The sequence below is a fragment of the Petaurus breviceps genome, unplaced genomic scaffold (assembly GCF_028583685.1).
Source record: "Petaurus breviceps papuanus isolate PSGF00001 unplaced genomic scaffold, PetGlider_PUasm1.0 90881, whole genome shotgun sequence".
Classification (NCBI taxonomy): domain Eukaryota; kingdom Metazoa; phylum Chordata; class Mammalia; order Diprotodontia; family Petauridae; genus Petaurus; species Petaurus breviceps.
Genome location: NW_027187369.1, coordinates 1802381 through 1820257, shown reverse-complemented (window position 1 = coordinate 1820257; position 17877 = coordinate 1802381). Strand labels below are relative to the sequence as shown.

At 42.5% G+C, this 17877-nt stretch overlaps 1 protein-coding gene across 4 annotated transcripts in view; it reads right to left on the bottom strand.

Annotated features, from left to right (window-relative positions):
* The window catches only part of GRIA3 (glutamate ionotropic receptor AMPA type subunit 3), a 292053-nt gene that overhangs the window by 92949 nt on the left and 181227 nt on the right, over positions 1-17877 (bottom strand). For all 4 annotated transcript variants that reach the window (XM_069074018.1, XM_069074020.1, XM_069074017.1 and 1 more), the window contains exons 7-9: positions 12077-12244; positions 1577-1681; positions 461-568 (exon numbers count right to left, since the gene is read on the bottom strand). In XM_069074018.1, the coding sequence (XP_068930119.1) occupies positions 461-568; positions 1577-1681; positions 12077-12244 (381 nt within the window). The remainder of the gene's footprint in view (positions 1-460; positions 569-1576; positions 1682-12076; positions 12245-17877) is intronic.

The window sequence follows — 17877 nt, the reverse complement described above, 5'->3', positions numbered from 1 at the left end:
ATTGGCCAATCCCTTAATCTCTATGAGCCTTAATTCTTTATCTATAAAATGGGCATAATAGTACCTACCCTCACTGAGTTGTGAGCCTCATGAGATATTACTAATAAGTTCTTTGCAAATGCTTCAAGCAGCATAGAAATGTCAATGATGATCATCGTCATCATTTATTGGGAGATAGACCAACTTCCATTGATAGCCATGTAATATTAAGAGATCTGCAGGGAGATGTCCAGCAGGGGAAGTGGCGCCACTGTGGAGGATTGGTGGGAAGACATAGATACGAGGAGGATGAATGGGTGTACACACGAGCACTCTTATGCACTGGAATATGGTGGGATTGCAGTGAGACAGAGCTTAGAGTCACGCTTTCTCCTTGACCTAGAGCCACTCTACTAAAAGTTTTCAAACAAGGACTTGGTTTCATCAGGAAGAAAAAACAGTCCCTCCCTCAATAACTTACCAGGATGGTGGTCACCACTATAGTTCTATTCTCAGAGGATGAACTGTCATTGCTGACTTGCTGATCCAAGAAAGGAACAAACCTTTCATATTCATTCCAATAGCCAGCCTGCAAAAAGCAGACAAGTTACTTGCTTACTTCTTTATCACTCTGTAAGTGATGGATGGAATTCAATGGCTGCAGTAAAGCCATTTAAATAGAAAAAGGTGATTGAATTTTATACACACACAGGATAGATGTGTTTGGTTTCTGCCCTCCCTGCTGCCCCCCCATACACACACACACACACACACACACACACACACACACACACGAAGGTGTAGTGTCTCTCTCTGGGGATTCTCACACCTCCTATATCTTATGAAATAATTTATCTTGTTAAAGTGTGAAGAGAACTTTTCCCTACTCTTCTTATAACACTCTCATTGAATAATTATGAGAAGGCCCAGGGAAGCAAGTAGTGGGCTTTCTGTTGAAGTGACACAAGGCAAGGTACCTGCAAGGCCCTGCTGATGTGTTTCTAAGAGGATGCTTAAGGTCTACCCCCTTCTCAGTTAAGAAATGTGGTGAGAGTTAAGGGGCCATGGCTGAGGCAAATCACCTGTCAAAAGACATGTCTAGTGGAAGTTGTTTCGTGGGCCCTGCCCAGCTCTGGCATTCTCTGTTCTCTCGGTTTTGGCATTCCATGTTTTATGGACTCCTGGCTTTGATATTCTGAAGCCCATGTTCAATTGGCCCATCCGGCCCTGACATTCTATGTCTATTAGTAATTATAGACCTCACCTCCATGGAGGAGATGCTCCCATTGGTCCTGTGGTTCTCAGGGGTCCCAGTTCCCACTGAAAAGATCCTGAGGCATATTTTGCAATATTGACAGAATATCTATCTTTCAATTGTCTCATAGCAGCTCGTACCATCTTAAACCTATGGCTTTGCTGTGCTTGTGTAGGGATGACCATAAGGGGAAAATAATTCCCTCTTAGAATACTACTTTGATAATAGAAATAGCCCAACAAATAGTCTTCCTCCCCATGGTGTTCTGTTATGTTTGTCTTCATGAATCTGAGTTAACAAGTGACCCATTTTCTTTGGTGACTATATAGTTTGTCCACTTACTTTCCGAGAGCCAGTGACTTTCATTTCATACACATCAATTGTATAATTTGTACGGCGTCCATAAGTATCGAATTGGATATTTCCAGTCATTCCTTGTACTTGGACCTGAGTGGGGAGAGGGGGAGAGAGATAAAGAGAGGAACAGAAGGAGAGAGAGAGGGGAAGAGAGAAAGGAAAGAGACAGATAGAATATTTAAATAGTGCAGCATTACTGCCTTTTTATATAGTGGTATGAGTAGGTCACTAGGGGTTTGATTAATTCTGGTTAACTTGGAGAAATTCCATTTTGAATAATTTGTTGTTCAGTTATGCCTGACTCTTAGTGATCCCACAAAGACATTGGAGAGGTTTGCCATTTCCTTCTCCAGTTTATTTTACAGATAAGGAAACTGAGACTAACAGGGCTAAGTAACTTTTCCAGGGTCACACAGCTAGTAAGTATCTGAGGCCAGATTTGAACTCAGGAAGATGAGTCTTTCTGATTTTAGGCCTGGCGCTCTGTCCACTCCATTACCTGTTTGAATAATTATACATGGTCTACACAGATGGAATCATCAAGTGCTTCTTGGGATTTTCTAGGTGTCAGGTTTTCCCATTGAGAAGTGTTATATACTTTTCTGTGATCTCATAGGTAAACAGAGTAGGTGGCCACCTACATTATGTAAGTAGACAATGACCTTTCCTAGTCCTATGCCTGAAATTCACACTATGAATCTCTGTTCAATATCCTTCTGAGAACTGGGATTTAAACTAGGTTAAGGCCCAATACGACTGAGGCGATGGTATAAGAAGAACTAGTTGCCTACAATGAGTTATCAGGTCCCCCACAAACTACATTCTAGGCATCTGAAAGAATGTGCAGTTGTGATCATTTATCTTTGGAAATCCATGCCAAATAGAGGAAGACTGGAGAAGGGGTGATGTCCTGATTTTCAGAAAAAGAGAAGATAGAGGAGCCTCCAAGCTATAGGACAGTGAGCTTAGCTTCAAATCTCAGTGTATTATTAAAGGGATGCTTAGTGCATATCTAGAAAAGGAAGCAATAATCACATAGAACCAGAGAGCATGGCTTCATCAAGATCAGGGAATGCTGACCTAACAATATTTCCTTTTTTGACCAAGTTTCTAAATTTGCAGAATCAGGAAAGGCATTAAATAGAACTTACCTCAGGTTTAGTTCAACATTTGACCACTTCTCTCTTGCTATTCTTGTGGAAAAGATAGAGACGTGTGGGCTGTATGTTGGGTGGTTTTAGAGCTGGTAGAATGATGGTATCAAATGACTGTCATTAGTAGACCAATGTCACTTTAGGGTGGTATGTCTTGTCCTGCCCAATATTTCTTCTAAATGACTTGGATGATAGCATAAATGATGGTATGCTTATCAGATTTGCAGATTAATTGGAGTTGGAAGACATAGCTAATAGGTTGTATGACTGAATCAGGATTCCTCCGCCTCTTGAAAGATCTTAAGAGTCTAGAAAGATAAGCTAGATATAAAGTCCTACATGCAACCTCGAAAAAATTCAACCACACAAATTTTGGAGAGACATAGCTAGACAACAGTTAAAGTGGGCAAGGACAAGAGGTCTCAGTGGACTGCAAACTCAATATGAGACAACAGTGTGAAATGGCTGGTCAAAACTCTGATGTGAACTTAGACTCCTTTAAGAAAGGTGGAATGTCCCCAGTGAGAAAGGGTGACAGATAGTCTCACTGTTCTCTGGCTTGTCAGACTGCATCTTAGGGAGGAAATGCAAAAGCAGGAATACAGCTAGAGGAGGATGACCAGGGCAGCAACAGGACTGGAGACTGGTACTTGAGAACCAGGTAAAGGAACTGGGGATGGTTCATTTGGAAAAGAGAAGATGGGAGGAGGATGTGACAACTGCTTTAAGGCATTTGAAAGACTGTAACAGGGAAGAGGAATTCCAGTTATTCTTCTTGGCTCCAGAGGACAGAATTAGGAGAAGTGGGTATAATATCTGAGAGGCACATTTGAACTTGATGACAGGGGGACAACACAGAAATCGGAGCTGTCCAAAAATGGAATGGGCTGCCTCAGGGGCCAGTGGGGTCTTGCAGTTGGATAACAATTGGCCGAGTCGATTCTTGTTCAGATCTGAGTTAGACCAGGAGGTCTCTGAGGCTCCTTCCCACTCTGAGATTGGGTGATTCTTTGGAACTCTGCTACTTGGGAGGAATAGCACATTTCCTTTGGTGGGGATTGACTTTTCTGATGAAGGAACTCCTTACCACCCATTTTCTCTCTAGAGAGAGCAGGGCTTAGAAGGGCTGGGACAGCCAAAGTCCCCATTGTTCCTATGATTATCCTTAGCTCCATGAACTAGCTAGGAGAGTGGTGCAGTGGAGAGATTAGTAACCTTGGAGCTAGGAGATCTGGGCTCTAGTTCTAGCACTCCCACTCTGTGACCACAAGCAAGTGTCTTCCCCTGTGTGTCTCAGTTTCCCAACCCATAAAAGAGGGACGTTAACTTGCCACTCTGTGCTCTAAGTGATTCTGATTGAGCCAGGTAGAGCAGTTTCCACATTTCTCAAGGTGCACTGGTGTGTTTTGGATGAAAGGTGTTCCATAAAGCTGAGCCACTATCATTACCCACTCACATTACTCATTTGGTGTGTAGGAGCGGAGTTCTTAGTTTCAAAGGGAAAAGAATCTGTCTCGTTTCCCTAGTATGGAAGGATGAAATATTTTTTTATCACTTATCAAAAGTGACAAGCTGTCAGGCAAGTCAGAAGTAATGGACTTCTTCTGCAGTCAAGAAGACGGATGTCACACATTAGGGAACATTTTGGTAAGGGGGAGACGGGTTTGTTCACCAGTGGATGAATCCCTAAGGCATGGTGTGGAATGACTATTTCTGGGGACCTCAAGATTCCTCATCAGAGGAGAAACACACTTGGAGAATTTCTGAGTTAGAGTAGCCACCTCATTCAACTCATGTGTGGAAAACAATCCTGTCTGCAACATCCTGGAAAAGTACTCAGTCAGCCTTTGCCTGAAGACCTCAAGTGAGTGGGAAACCAGTGATTCCTGGGCAGTCTCTTCTTTGGGACAGATCTCATTGGTAGGAAGCTTTTCCGGCTACCAAGCCTAAATTTGCCTCAAATGCATCTCTCACACATTGCCACTGTTTCTTCCCCATGGGGTCATGCAGAACGAGGTGAGTCATTCTGCCACATGACAACCCTTCGTATACTTGAAGATAGCTCTCATGGCCCCTCTAAGCCTTCTGTTCTCCAGGCTAAACACCTCCAGTTTCATTACAATGCAGCTATTGGCTTTTGTTCCTTTACTTAGGCAGGAAGGGAGTAGGTAGTGCAGAGTCACTGGAGGGGAAGGCAAATAAGGACATCAGAGATTCTGGCAGTAGGGGAAGGACTCAAGATTTTTATGGGAAGAATGTGTCTGGTACATACATCAAGTCAATGGATCTGGTAGGCTCAGTGAAATGCTATTTGAAGGTGTTCTGAGAATGCAGGGGGAAGAGAGAACACATATGTGGATGTGTGTGTATGTGTGTGCACATGTTGGGTAGGTACATGAGTATGAGTGTGTGCATACTTGTGTATGAAAGGGAAAAATGAGAGAATATGATTCAGCTTTTTCTCAGCAGTAAGTTTGTCTCTGTTTTAGGATACAGACTAGTGTCTAGAATGTCACATTTCCCTCACACCACAACAAAACCTTATTAGCATGGACCATACCAATTTGGAGTTTGTGCTAATTCAGCCATGTTGAGTTGAATTTTAACACTAGCTGTTAAAAATAACAGGGTTAGCTAAGCCACTGAAGAGTCTAAACAAGATTATACAAGGGGAAGGCTTAGCTTACTTAAGAGAACACATGGTTCTCAAGCACTTCAGATACATCTGCTGTCCAGTCAAGCACAGTGCCTTACACACAGGAGATACTGAATGTTTGTTGACTTATATTGAATCTAAAGGAAACAGAAAGTGGGTGGAGATCACAGAGAGGTTGATTTCAGCTTTATACAGTGAAGTTGGTAACAATTAGAGCTGTCCCCAAATGGAATGGGAGGCCTCAGGAGGGGGTGGGGCACTGGAATCTTCCAAGCAGAGGCTGGATGGTCTCTTGTCAGGGACATTGCCAAATGGATTCATGCTTCAAGAATAGGCAGGATTAGGTAAACTCCCAAGTCTTGCTCAATTCAGAGAGCCTAAGATTCTGTTGTCTCCATCTCATTCTACCTGCCATAATACTTATTTGTATACATGTATCCTCTCTAGTAGGCTGTAAGCTTCTTGAAGGCAGAACTTGTATCATTTTGTCTTCTTTGTATCATTACCACTAATCACAATACTTTTTTAATAGTGGATACTTAAGAAATATATCTGTTTAATGAACGAGCAAATATCATCATCATCATCATCATTATCATCATGATAATAGCTAACATTTATATCATGCATACTATTCACCAGGCATTGTGCTAAGCACTTTTATAATTATTATCTCACAACAAACCTGGGAGATAAATGCTATTATAATCCTCATTTTACAGATGAGGAAACTGAGGCAAACAGAGGCTGAGTGACTTGCCCAGGGTCACACAGCTAGTGTCTAAATCCAGATTTGAACTCAGGTTTTCCTGACTCTAGGCCAAGCACTCTGTCCACTAAACCACAAAATGATAGATAATTATAAACCATTTTCATCTATTCATTAAAGTAGATTCTCCTAGGGACCTCTATTAAGGCAATATATTTTTGTTAGTTTGGTTTGAGTTACCATATACCTGAAAGTAATAGAATACAATTTAAAAAGTCTATTATTTCATTAATCATTTTACTAATTTAGCTTAGCCTCTTAAGTTAATAAATTATATAGTTTTTTATCTTCAGATTTTTCTATTTCTCCTTCAATTTTCAAGTTTTCTTCTTTTGTACTTGCCTCAGGACTGCTAGTTTGTGTATTTTTTAGTCTTTTAAATCACAGGCTCAGTTCATTAATATTTTCTTTTTCCATTTTGTTACTTTATTTTCAGAGATAGACATTTTCCTCTGAAGACTATTTTAACTTCATCCCTTAAGTTTTAGCATGATGTCTCATTATCATTATATTTAAAATAATTGTATATTGTTTCTATGATTTGTTCTTGGATCCATTCATTAGGCAGGCTGGCATTACTTAGTATCCACTTACGCCTGTATCTTTTTTTTTTTTTAAAGCAATCGGGGTTAAGTAATTTGCTCAAGGTTTCACGGCCAGTTATTTCTGGGTGTGGTGCTAAGTATCTGAGCCCAGATTTGATCCCCAGGTCATCCCAACACTGGAGCCGGTGCTCTTACTCACTGAGCCACCTGGCTGCTCCTTAGGCCTGTATCTTTTGCTCATGTTTGCTATACTATTTTTTTTGTTGCATTGTCTGTAAAGAACATTTACCATATCTGCCTTTTACATTTGTTTATCATTCCTTTATGATCAATTTTTATCAAAATGCCATGGGATGCTGGGAAATATACATAGTTAAAAAAATTCCTATTCAGGCATACATCAATCAAGTCTTGTTTATTCTAAAATTCATTCAGTTCTATATTTTCCTTTTTGTTTATCTTTCTGTTGGTTAATTCAGCTCTGAGACAAGAATATTAAAGTCTCTTACTATCATTATATTTTTTTGTTGTTGTTGCAATTTCATAGCTTGTCTTTTAAGAACTCAGTTGCTGGTCCCTTTGGTGTATATACATTTTGTGTTGTTATTTTTTATTGTCGAGGCCAAGTGCCTTTAAACAAAATGCAGTCCGCCTGCCTGTTTCTCTTGATTTAATCACTTTTTATTGTTGCCTTATCTGAGATCATGATTGCAAATCCTGCTATTTTTAGTCACCTGAAACATAATAGATTTTTCTGTCCTCTCATTTTTACTCAATTTATATGTTTTAAATGTAGTTTTTTTGTGTGAAGAAAATTGTAGAGTTTGGTTTACTTATACACTCCTCACCTTTTTTTATTGAGAAACTTAATCTATTCACATTTAGGATTATAGTTCTTAAATGTGCATTTTCTTCAGACAGTCAGTGAATTAGGGACACTTTATTATCCATCCATTGCAATGGGGTTTCTTCTCTTGGGGGAAATTGGTCTGTGTGGTCCTTTCTGGGGCAGTGGGCAGAATTTTGATTCTAGATAAATGGGTCAAGAGAACATGCTTAGTTGATTGTGGGTCTGAGTGTGAGAATGTTAGGGCTGCATAATAGCAATGGCATTTAAAGATTCCCCTATATTGGCTTGGTTTTTGGTTTGATTGTGTTAAAACCTAGAGCTTGTTAATCCCACTTGTGGGATGGACTTGTTGACATGAAAAGAGAGGGCTGAACTGGGAGGAGCTGAGAGAGAGAGAGAGAGAGAGAGAGAGAGAGAGAGAGAGAGAGAGAGAGACAGAGAGAGACAGAGAGAGAGAGAGAGAGAGAGACAGAGAGAGAGACAGAGAGAGACAGAGACAGAGAGAGACAGAGACAGAGAGAGACAGAGAGAGAGAGAGAGAGAGACAGAGAGACAGACAGAGAGAGAGAGAGACAGAGAGAGAGAGAGAGAGAGAGACAGAGAGAGACAGAGAGAGAGAGAGAGAGAGAGACAGAGAGAGAGACAGAGAGAGACAGAGAGAGAGACAGAGAGAGAGACAGAGAGAGAGAGAGAGAGACAGAGAGAGACAGAGAGAGAGACAGGCAGAAGAACTTTTTGGAAGCAGCACCCTCCGTGGAGGCAGAGAGAGACTGAGAGGATTTCTGAGGGCCACTTTGAATCGCCCTGGACTTTTAAGACCTGCCCCCGGAGCTACCAAGGACTGAGGAGACATGGCTGTTTTGCTGGTACTTTGTCTGTTTTGATGTTGTTTTGCCAGATTTGTCCAATGGTGAAAGACAGTCCTGTTGTTGCAGAAGTCTTGGAACCTTGCTGTTGGTTCAGAAGCCCTGAAGAAGGATTTTCTTGTTGTATGTTTACAGAAATCCTGGGAGAGGGTTTTGCTAATGTTTTCATGGGTCCTAGTGATGGGGTACCTGGGGTCTAGATCAATTTGTGAAACCAACTTGTAAAACCAGTCTGTTCAGTTATAACTGCAATTTGTCCTTTCCCATCCTTAAGCTCTGCCCCTTCTCCCTATCCCACAGTCCACCTAGGCAACACCCTGTGACCCCTTTGTTCTTACTTAATCTCTTCATTTCTTCTGGGCCTGGCCCACACCCTCCTTTATCCTTGCCTTTTGTCTCCTTTGGCCTGGCCCAAATCTTATCTAAACTATCTATTCACATGCTCCTCTCGTCAGCTCTGACCTTAGTCTATGCACTGAGGCCCCTCCCATCAGGCCAGCCCTGACAATGGCAGCCCTACCCTTTAAATGTAAAAGCTTGAACCCCTCTCACTTGCAGGTCCCCTAAAGGACTCTTGCCGGCTTCTCATGGAAGTGTAACAATAAATTTCTACATCTCTCACTCCAATTAAGCCTGAGACCTTGAATTCTTTCCAGATGATATTGCAGGTTTTCTGGTCTTAGATAAGATCATAATTCCTGCTGAACCTATTGGGATCCCATCCCCCATCACTAGGACTGTTCTGCAGACAGAGGATGAATTAATGAAGAGACTGGCAATGTATCTTGTGGCCTTGCTAAGCTTTGTCTCCCCAGGAACAAAGATTGCTGAGAATTTGCCTCTGTCAAGATGAAGAAAAGACCTCCATTTGGGTATTAAGTGATGTGCTTAAACTTGTTGTAACTCTGGGGTAGATTCGATTGTGATCCAGGGGTGGGGAACTTTTGACCTTTTTGTGTTCTATGATTGAACAAATAAATGTACTTTACTTATGATTGGAAACTAATCTCCATTTGAGAAGAGGGGCTTTGTGATGGACTAAATGAAGGTACAGCCTAGGGGTGGAGTAGTATTTAGAACAGGGACTTTGCAATTGATTGAATGAATGGAAGGTCCTGGGGTGGGGTAGTCCTTGGAGATTATTTAATCACACTTAGTAAATGCTGTATTTTGAATGATGTCATATTTTGATTCCCTCTGTTCTTAATTTGTCACTGAATAAAATGGAGAGCACCTATGCTGGTATTTTGAACCTTGGGAAGTTGCCTTTGCTTGGCATTACATTACAGGCTGTAGGAAGCTCATGAGCTCCAACCATGAGTTCCTGAAATGTAATGACTCTGCTTTGCAATAGCAATATTGATCTGAATTGTTATTGCAAGTGATGGTTTTAAAATCCTGGTCCCTTTCTATTTTTCCACTTGGAAGATTGGGATGATGGAGATATTCATGCCTGTCCCTTGCATCCCTATCGATGGAAACTTCTTTTGATGCTGCAGGCAGAACATTGGATTTAGAATCAAGAGGACATGTGTTAGATTCTTTGGTTTGGTGCCTTTGTGCCTTCAGGCAAATCTCTTCTCATCACTGGGTCTCAGTTTCTTTCTCTGTACAGTGAGGGGTTTTGACTGGATGATCCATGTCCTCTGATCTGATTCACTCTGGGGCCATTATTTTATTTCACACATTGTTCTGTTTTGCCTGACAACACAAATCCTATAAATGCTGTGAAGGTTGAATTTAATTAACTGCTCTTCAGAACCATGTAGTGCCATGTCCCTAAATCAGCACTGAGGACATTTGGTGAGTACCTGCCATAATGACATGAATGGCATGAGGAGAGGCCAAACCATTTCTCTCTCTTGGACAGACCCGGGGGCTGCTAGCCCCTTTGGATTGCATGTTTCTAACTTGGCAAACTGGAAGCAGCAGACGTGAAATGATGAACATGGTGGTGGTGGTGGTGTCTTTGCTATTACTTCACCACCAGCTTAGGTGGGCTCAGTATTCCCTAGCATTGCTTGCCTTTGCCCATGCCTCTTTGGACCATGAAGAATCAGGACATGTGAACAATGGCAAGAACAGATAGTCCAGGGCTTCTTCCAGGGAGAGAGGGAGGGAAGGAAGGAAGCAGGGAGGAACTTGTGGACAGAAGGGTAGACTTTTTGCCCAGGAAGTTGGTGTCAACTAGGGATGTTGCCCTGAGTTAATAAAAGCCTTTTTTGGAGGTTGTAATGAGGGAGTGTAGGTAAGATTTGGTCTCCTCCCAGTACAAAAGTAAACTTTTTTTTTGTTTTTTTGAAAAGTAAACTTTTTACATTCATCCACTCATTGATTCCTTGGATATCTAGCCTCCTGGTGAGGCCTGGGAATTGATCACATTCCTATACTTCCTTTATTGGAGGAGGGAAAAGAATATTGGAAAGGATAGGTGCCCTTAGTAGCTATTCTAACTTAATAGCTAGGGGTTGATAAAAACCTTCTGGGAAGTGATTTATTTAGCTCACACTGAGAGAGCTGGCAGGAAACTTAGAAGCCATGTTGTCCAGCTCCTTCTGCTACAGATGGAGAAACTGAGTTCCAGGTAAGATAAGGGCCTTGCTTAAGACCATATAACTAGAGCCAGGACTAGACTAAGGTCTCCTAACTCTAAATCTTGTGCTCTTTCAATGGAACAAAGAGCTTCATACATTCTATATGTCCTCTATGAAGTCAGATCTCTGCTTGCTAAACCTCTGTCTGCTAGGAGTTCAGCCCAAATTCTTCCACCTTCTCTCTTGCCTTCACTTGTGCTCTTCCTTATGGCTATAATGCTCCTCCTTCTTCTCTCTCTTTTTTATTGAATTACTATTCAGCTTTTTTTTTTAAGCAATCAGGGTTAAGTAACTTGTAAAAGGTTACATGGCCAGGTGATTCTGGGTGGGTGCTAAGTGTCTGAACCCGGATTCGATCCCCAGGTCATCCCGACACTGGAGCCAGTGCTCTTACTCGCTGAGCCACCTGGCTGCCCCTTCTATTCTGCTTTCAAAGCCCACCTCTTTCAAGGGGTTTTCCTCAATTCCCCTGGTTGGTAATGATGTATGCCCTTGTTTCTCTTGACTTTATCAATTTTTATCGTTGCCTTATCTGAGATCGTGATTGCAAATCCTGCTATTTTTAGTCACCTGAAACATGATAGATTTTTCTGTTAGACTTGCCCAGGATTTCACAGGGTCCTCTGTACCTCTGTAATGAATTTGTGTAATATTATGTATTACAATGGTTTGTTCTGATATCTTATTGCCCTTACTAGAATGTAAGCTCCATGAAGGCAGATCTACTTTGTCTCTCTCAGAACTAGAGACAATGTTCTGGGCAAAATAAATACTTAAGAAATGTTTATTGAATTGAACTGAGTTCCTGAATATCTGTTCTAAATTTATGAAGCCACCACTCCTAGTTCCAGATTTTCAGAATTTGGTGAACTGAACTATGTTTATCCTCTCCACACTGCTTATCATTCCTCCCATATCTACCTTATACCATTTCTGCTTTTGTCTCCCAACAAAGAGAAGTCCATACTCAGAAAGAAGTCCATTCCACCTTCTGTCTCACTGTTTATCCTGCCTTCTATTCATCTCCCCCCATCCGCGTCTTGGCCATTACCATTTTTAGAGCTCTCTCAATATCGATTCCTTGACTCCATGGCACTGCAGGGTTGGCCAAGCAGTCTCCAGCACTGCCTCTCCTGGAGACGTCCACTCGCTGCCTGCGCAGGTAGCGGAAAGCTTCTGCTATGACCAGTATGGCGTCATGTGTCAAAGCGGACGTGTACTGAAAGAAAGCATAACATTGTGATGTACTGCCATTATTTGTGCTTAGAGATCATCTAGGTCAATCTTCTCGGTTTCCAAGAGAGGAACCTGGGGCCCAGGCAAGGCCTGAAAGTTAAACTGCCAGCCTGTGTTAGGCCTACAGGACCAGAACCCAGTGCTCTCTCCCCATACCACCCCATAGTCCATACAGTCTGTTCATTGCCCTTTGCCCCCCACCTTCTATCATCAGGGAGTCACCCTTATTGATGGTTACAATAAAAAGGATCCAGCCATCTCCCTGCCTTGAGACAGCTCTGCATGTGATCCATCCTTGAATTCTATCTCACTCATGCAAACATGCAAAGCATATGAACTCCCTAATATGGTCTTTGACCCCATCCACTGTATGGTGCTGAGGGTGGGTATCCTATTCTTCCCCTAATAAAGTGGCATGGAGCTCTGGAATATTTTCCCTCTAAAATATTGAATATGTAACTATGTAAGTGGCCCCAAATCCTGCTTCACCTAACACCCTCTTCTGATATCTCACCAGGGTGAGGAGGGGACCCAGACCCTCAGAGGCCTCTGACTCTATAGGCGTTTGGGGCCCAGTGATGGGCTTTGTGTCAGCTTAGTGAGAAAGAGGGACTCTGTGGGGGCAGTTCATCCTCAGAAGGCTGACCTCCCAGAGATAGTCTTTTGGCCATAGCATCCCAACAAAATATTAACCATGATGGAGTGAGGACCCTGTTTATATTAATGGAAGGAATACTCACACTAAGGAAATCACTGATATTTTGAAGTTATTGAATGAACAAAAACAGTCGTTACTGTATAAAGAGCTTGGCTGTCTTCTTTTCCATCCCCTAATTTCCTCACCCCTTCCTTTCATTAAAGGGTATTCCATCTGACTGAAACCCCGTGGGACATTATTGATGGGTTCTGTCAATATGGTTTAAGCCTCAAAGTAGTTCATGTCTAAATGAGCTTAGCAAATGCTGTTGGGCCTAGGGCTGAGCTCTGGATGGAAAGTTGGGGACCTGAGCTTGGGCTACAAGTTTGCCATTTAATAGCTGTTTGGCTCGGGGCAAAGTCACTTTCCCTCACTAAGTCTCTGCTTCTTCATTTGGAAAGTGAGGGGGCTCTTCTAAGGTTTCTTTCTGCTCTGACATTTTGTATTCTCACATCCCTCCCAGCTCCCATGTTCTTTGATCTGACTCCCCTCCAACACTAATTATCTTCGTTCTTTGGTCCCCCCTCTGGCTCTGATATTTTCTGGTCCCAGGCCCTCCAGCTCTGACATTTTGTATTCTCACCTTCCTCCCAGCTCCAACGTTCTTTGTTCAGAGTTCTCTAATTGTCTATAGTCTTTGGTCCCCTCCAGCTCTGACATTCTATGTTCTAAGGGCCCTCCTATTTCTAAAGATTCAGTGAATTTACTAAAGCTTGTGAGGTAAGGGGAAGGTTAGCTATGAGCTTCCCTAAAGTCTTCCCAGACTGAGCTGGTGTTTGTTGTTTACTTAGGGGAAAAATAGAAATGGCCAAATAAGACAGGCTGGAATTCATTTGGAAGAAACATTAATCATTCCTGCCTGGGCCTTGTTTCTGGCAAACTAGGACCTCGAGCCAGTAATCAATCAGTCTTCACTTCTGTGGGGGGAACAAAAGGCAAAGTTGGTTTTTTATTGAAGCAAATTCCAGTTGTTATTGGGTTTTCCATCTGAGAATGTCACCCATTTTAAGGGAGTACTGCTAGATGCAGGAAGACTGCATCCTGCCTGCTCTGTGGCCCCAGGAATGGCACTGGTGACCAAACAGCAGCTTCAGATCTGGGGTGGCATTTATGCATCAATCAAATCACCAAAGATGTGGGGAAACTAGCTGATGCCTATTTGTCAATGGACCTAGTAGTAGCATGATGTCTGGCACATAGTAGGCATTTAATAAATGTTTACTGGCTGACAGGCAGCAGGTTTCTGGCTTGCTTCTTTCATGTTTTGAAATGTTCCCAGAGATATTCCCTACACATCCAATGCCCCAACTTTGTCATTAGCTTGCTGTGTGATCTTGGCCAAGTCCTTTTTCTTTGGGCCTCAGTTTCCTTCTCAGTAAAATGGGGTGTGGGTCTTTCTGACAATTATAGCTTAGATTTCTAGATTACATTTTGGTTTACAAAGCATGGTCTGCACCATCCTGGGAGGAAGGTAGTATACATTATAATAATTATTATTACTATGATTATTGTTGTCATTATTTGGAAAATTTGGCAAATGAAGACACTGAGGCTCAGGAAGGCAAATAACTTGGCTATGGACATAGAGCTAGTGAGTCACATGGAATCACAAAATTTCAGGATTGGAAGGGACCTCAATAGCCATCTAGTCCAAAAGAATCATTATTTTAATATCCAAACACATGATCCGAAAGCCTTTAAATGCTAAGAACCAGGGGGATTGTGTTTGACCTTTGAAGGAAACTAGAGGTTCTGAGAGGCAAAAGTGAGGATGGAGAGCATTCCAGGCATGGGGACCACCTGGCCAAAGACATTGAGCCAGGAGACAGAATACATAATTTGGAGAACTTCTAGGTAGCTGGTTTGGTTGGAAATGTAGAATGAGTCAAGAAATGTAATTTAAAATGTCCAGAAAGCTAAGTAGGAACCAGATTGTGAAGGGACTTATGTGCCAATCTAAGGATCGTATATTTTTCCTCGAAGTAATAGGAAGCCAGTAAAGATATTTGCTTCAGGGGCGGCTAGGTGGCACAGTGAATAGAGCACTGCCCCTGGAGTCAGAAGGACCTAAGTTCAAATATGGCCTCAGACACTTGACACACTTACTAGTCGTGTGGCCTTGGGCAAGTCACTTAACCCCAATTACCCTGCCTTCCCCCCTCCAAAAAGCAAAAAAAAAGATATTTGCTTTAGGAAAATTATTTTGGCAGCCATGTGGAGGAGGAATTGGAGAGGGGAGGAGCTGGCAGCTGAGAGTCCAATGAGGAGGCCATTGCGTGCTTATGAGGCCTTGAACTAGGATGATGGTGGTATGAGTGGAGACTTGGGGACAAGACATATGGAAATAGAGTAGACAAGATTTGATGACTGATTAGGGGCTGGGGCATGGGAGGGGGTGTGGAGAGAGGGAAGAGTTAAGGATGAGTAAGGTTATAAAACTGGGTAACTGAGAATATGGAACTATATTCCCCCCAAAGTATGGGGAAGTTTACTGGGGGGTAGTTTTTATGGGGAAGACAAGAAGTTCTGTTTTGGACATGGATTTCCAGGCAAAGCAGACAGTTGTTGATGAAGTACTAGAACTCAGGAGAGGGATTAGGGCTGGATACAGAGAGAATTAGTAGTCATTTTGCTCTGTGTATGTGTGAACAGTTATTTCCTTTTACTGTGCCTCAGTTTCCTCTTCTCTAAAATGAAGAATTCAGACTAGATAATCTCTAAGGTACCTTCCAATTCTAAAACAGCTTAGTAGAATATATAAAATAGATCAGTTTCCTCATCTGTAAATGTAGAGGGCCAGTACTGAGCCAATCCAGTCATGGGAAGAGTCTGGTTCAGGATTTCCCTAGGCCCAACTCCTCATGAGGGCTCATTGTTGCTCATGGTGATTGGCTCACCATCTTTCCTTGATTAGCAAGGGAACAGGGTATGATTACTGAGAAGTGATGGCACGTGTACACAATGGAATAATGTCCTAGGAGGTAGAATACCAGATGTAATTACTTTTGCTATTAGTATATAAACCCAGCTTCCTGCCTGGCTTGTGTCTCATCATTCCAATGCTCTCACATTTGGCCTCCTCCCCTTCAGTGAAGGCATCATATAAAATAGGGATGATAATACCCATAGCATTTATTTCACAGGGCTTTTGTGAGAGCCAAATGAGATAACATACTGGAAAGGTCTTCAAATCCCTTCTCTCTGACTAGATAGCCTGGCCTTCTGATAAGTGAACATTCACTATACTTAGCCTGGACCCAAGTTCCTCCATACTCTTTAACTCCAGTCTCCATCTCTGACTCCAAATTCAAGCTCCCATCTCGGATCCTGGGTTTCTGTTTGGAGAGTCTTACCATATGTAGCCTGGATGTGGGCCCACCATTCTACTTGCCCCACCACCATGAGTTGACCCTTCTTTCTCTCGCTCCCTTTGCCCCTGCTTTACTTCTGCTGTAGCCCTGGGAACAGTAATACAATGGATGCTACCATTTCTGGGAAAGAACATATCAGTCAACTGTTTTATAAATCTGATCACTATTCCTGTTATTTCCACACCAAAACACTCCTCCCTGGCCACTACTTCCCCGTATGGGTTATGTTCCCACTTAGAGTTTCAGCTCCTTGAGGTCAGGGACTGTCTTTGCTTTTGTATCTGCATTCCCCTTCTGTGACTTTAATTCTGCTCCCCTTCTACTGTGCTGGCTGCTGCCTTCTAAAGCTTCTATTTTCCAATGCATGAATGTGTAAGATAAAAAAGACTGAAAAGGAAACCTTGATAAAATGTGGCATAAATTAAGCATCAGGACTGTCATTTCAAGGCAATTTTTTCCTCAATAAAAAATATGGCACATCAATTTTTAAAGCGTGCTTTTTGTCTGATTGATAAATAGCGAGCAAGTTTAGTACAGAGCAAAGGCGTGCTGGGAGCTGTTCCTGTGCTTGGCTGTTCTATTTCCCAAGATACTTGATGGAGTTTTCCTTGCTAAAGCCTGCTTAGCAGCTTGAGCATCTCCTACTGGAGGCATGTGCAAACTGCATTTATTCACACCATAACTGGGACCTGGCTTTGAGTGAGGTGAAGGCTGAGTGGCTTCAGAGTGACTTCCTTGTGCTGTGCTGGTGGTTTTTTCTCTTGGAGTCCTTATATCTATACCCCAACTCTGGAATGTTCCTTTCCTTTTCTTGTTTCCTCATTTTGTATAGGATCATAGCTCTAGAGACAGAAAGGACCTCAGAGTTCAACCCTCTAAATTTTGGAGAGGGAGAAACTGAGGCCCAGAGAAATGAAGGGAATAGACCAAGGTCACACATAGGATCAGAGAGCTAAAGCCTCAAAGGCTATCCAGTCCATTCTCCTCATTTTACAGAGGAAGAAACAGGCCTAGGGAAGGGGAAGAGATTTTCCTGGGGTCAAACAGTAACTGGCAAATTGGAGATTTGAACCTAGTTCCTTTGACTTCCTTTCTTTTTCTGTTCCATATCTCTTACCCCTCCCCACATGCATCCAAAATGGCAAAGCAACGAATAGGTGTTTAGGAGGACACTTAGCTAGGGGTAGTACACTTGTGATAGTAGAGTATCAGAGCATACACTGTTTTAAGCAACTTGTGTGATGGAAGAAGGAAGGAAGTCCAGAGGAGGAGGAAGGGAGAGAAGGGGAAAGAGGGGAGGAAGAAAAAGGGGAGGAAAGCGGAAGGGGGAGGGAGAGAGAGACAGAGAAAGAGGGAGAGAGATGGAGAGAGAGAGAAGGGGGCAGGAAGACAGAGACAGACAGAGAGACAGAAAGAAAGGGGGCAGGCAGAGAGAGAATTACTGCATTTCCATATCCCCCCCCCACCTTTTTTTTAAACACAAGTAGTGCTAGACTCCATTTCAAATATAAATGGTCTCTCTTCCTCCCCTCCCCTCCCCTCCCCTCC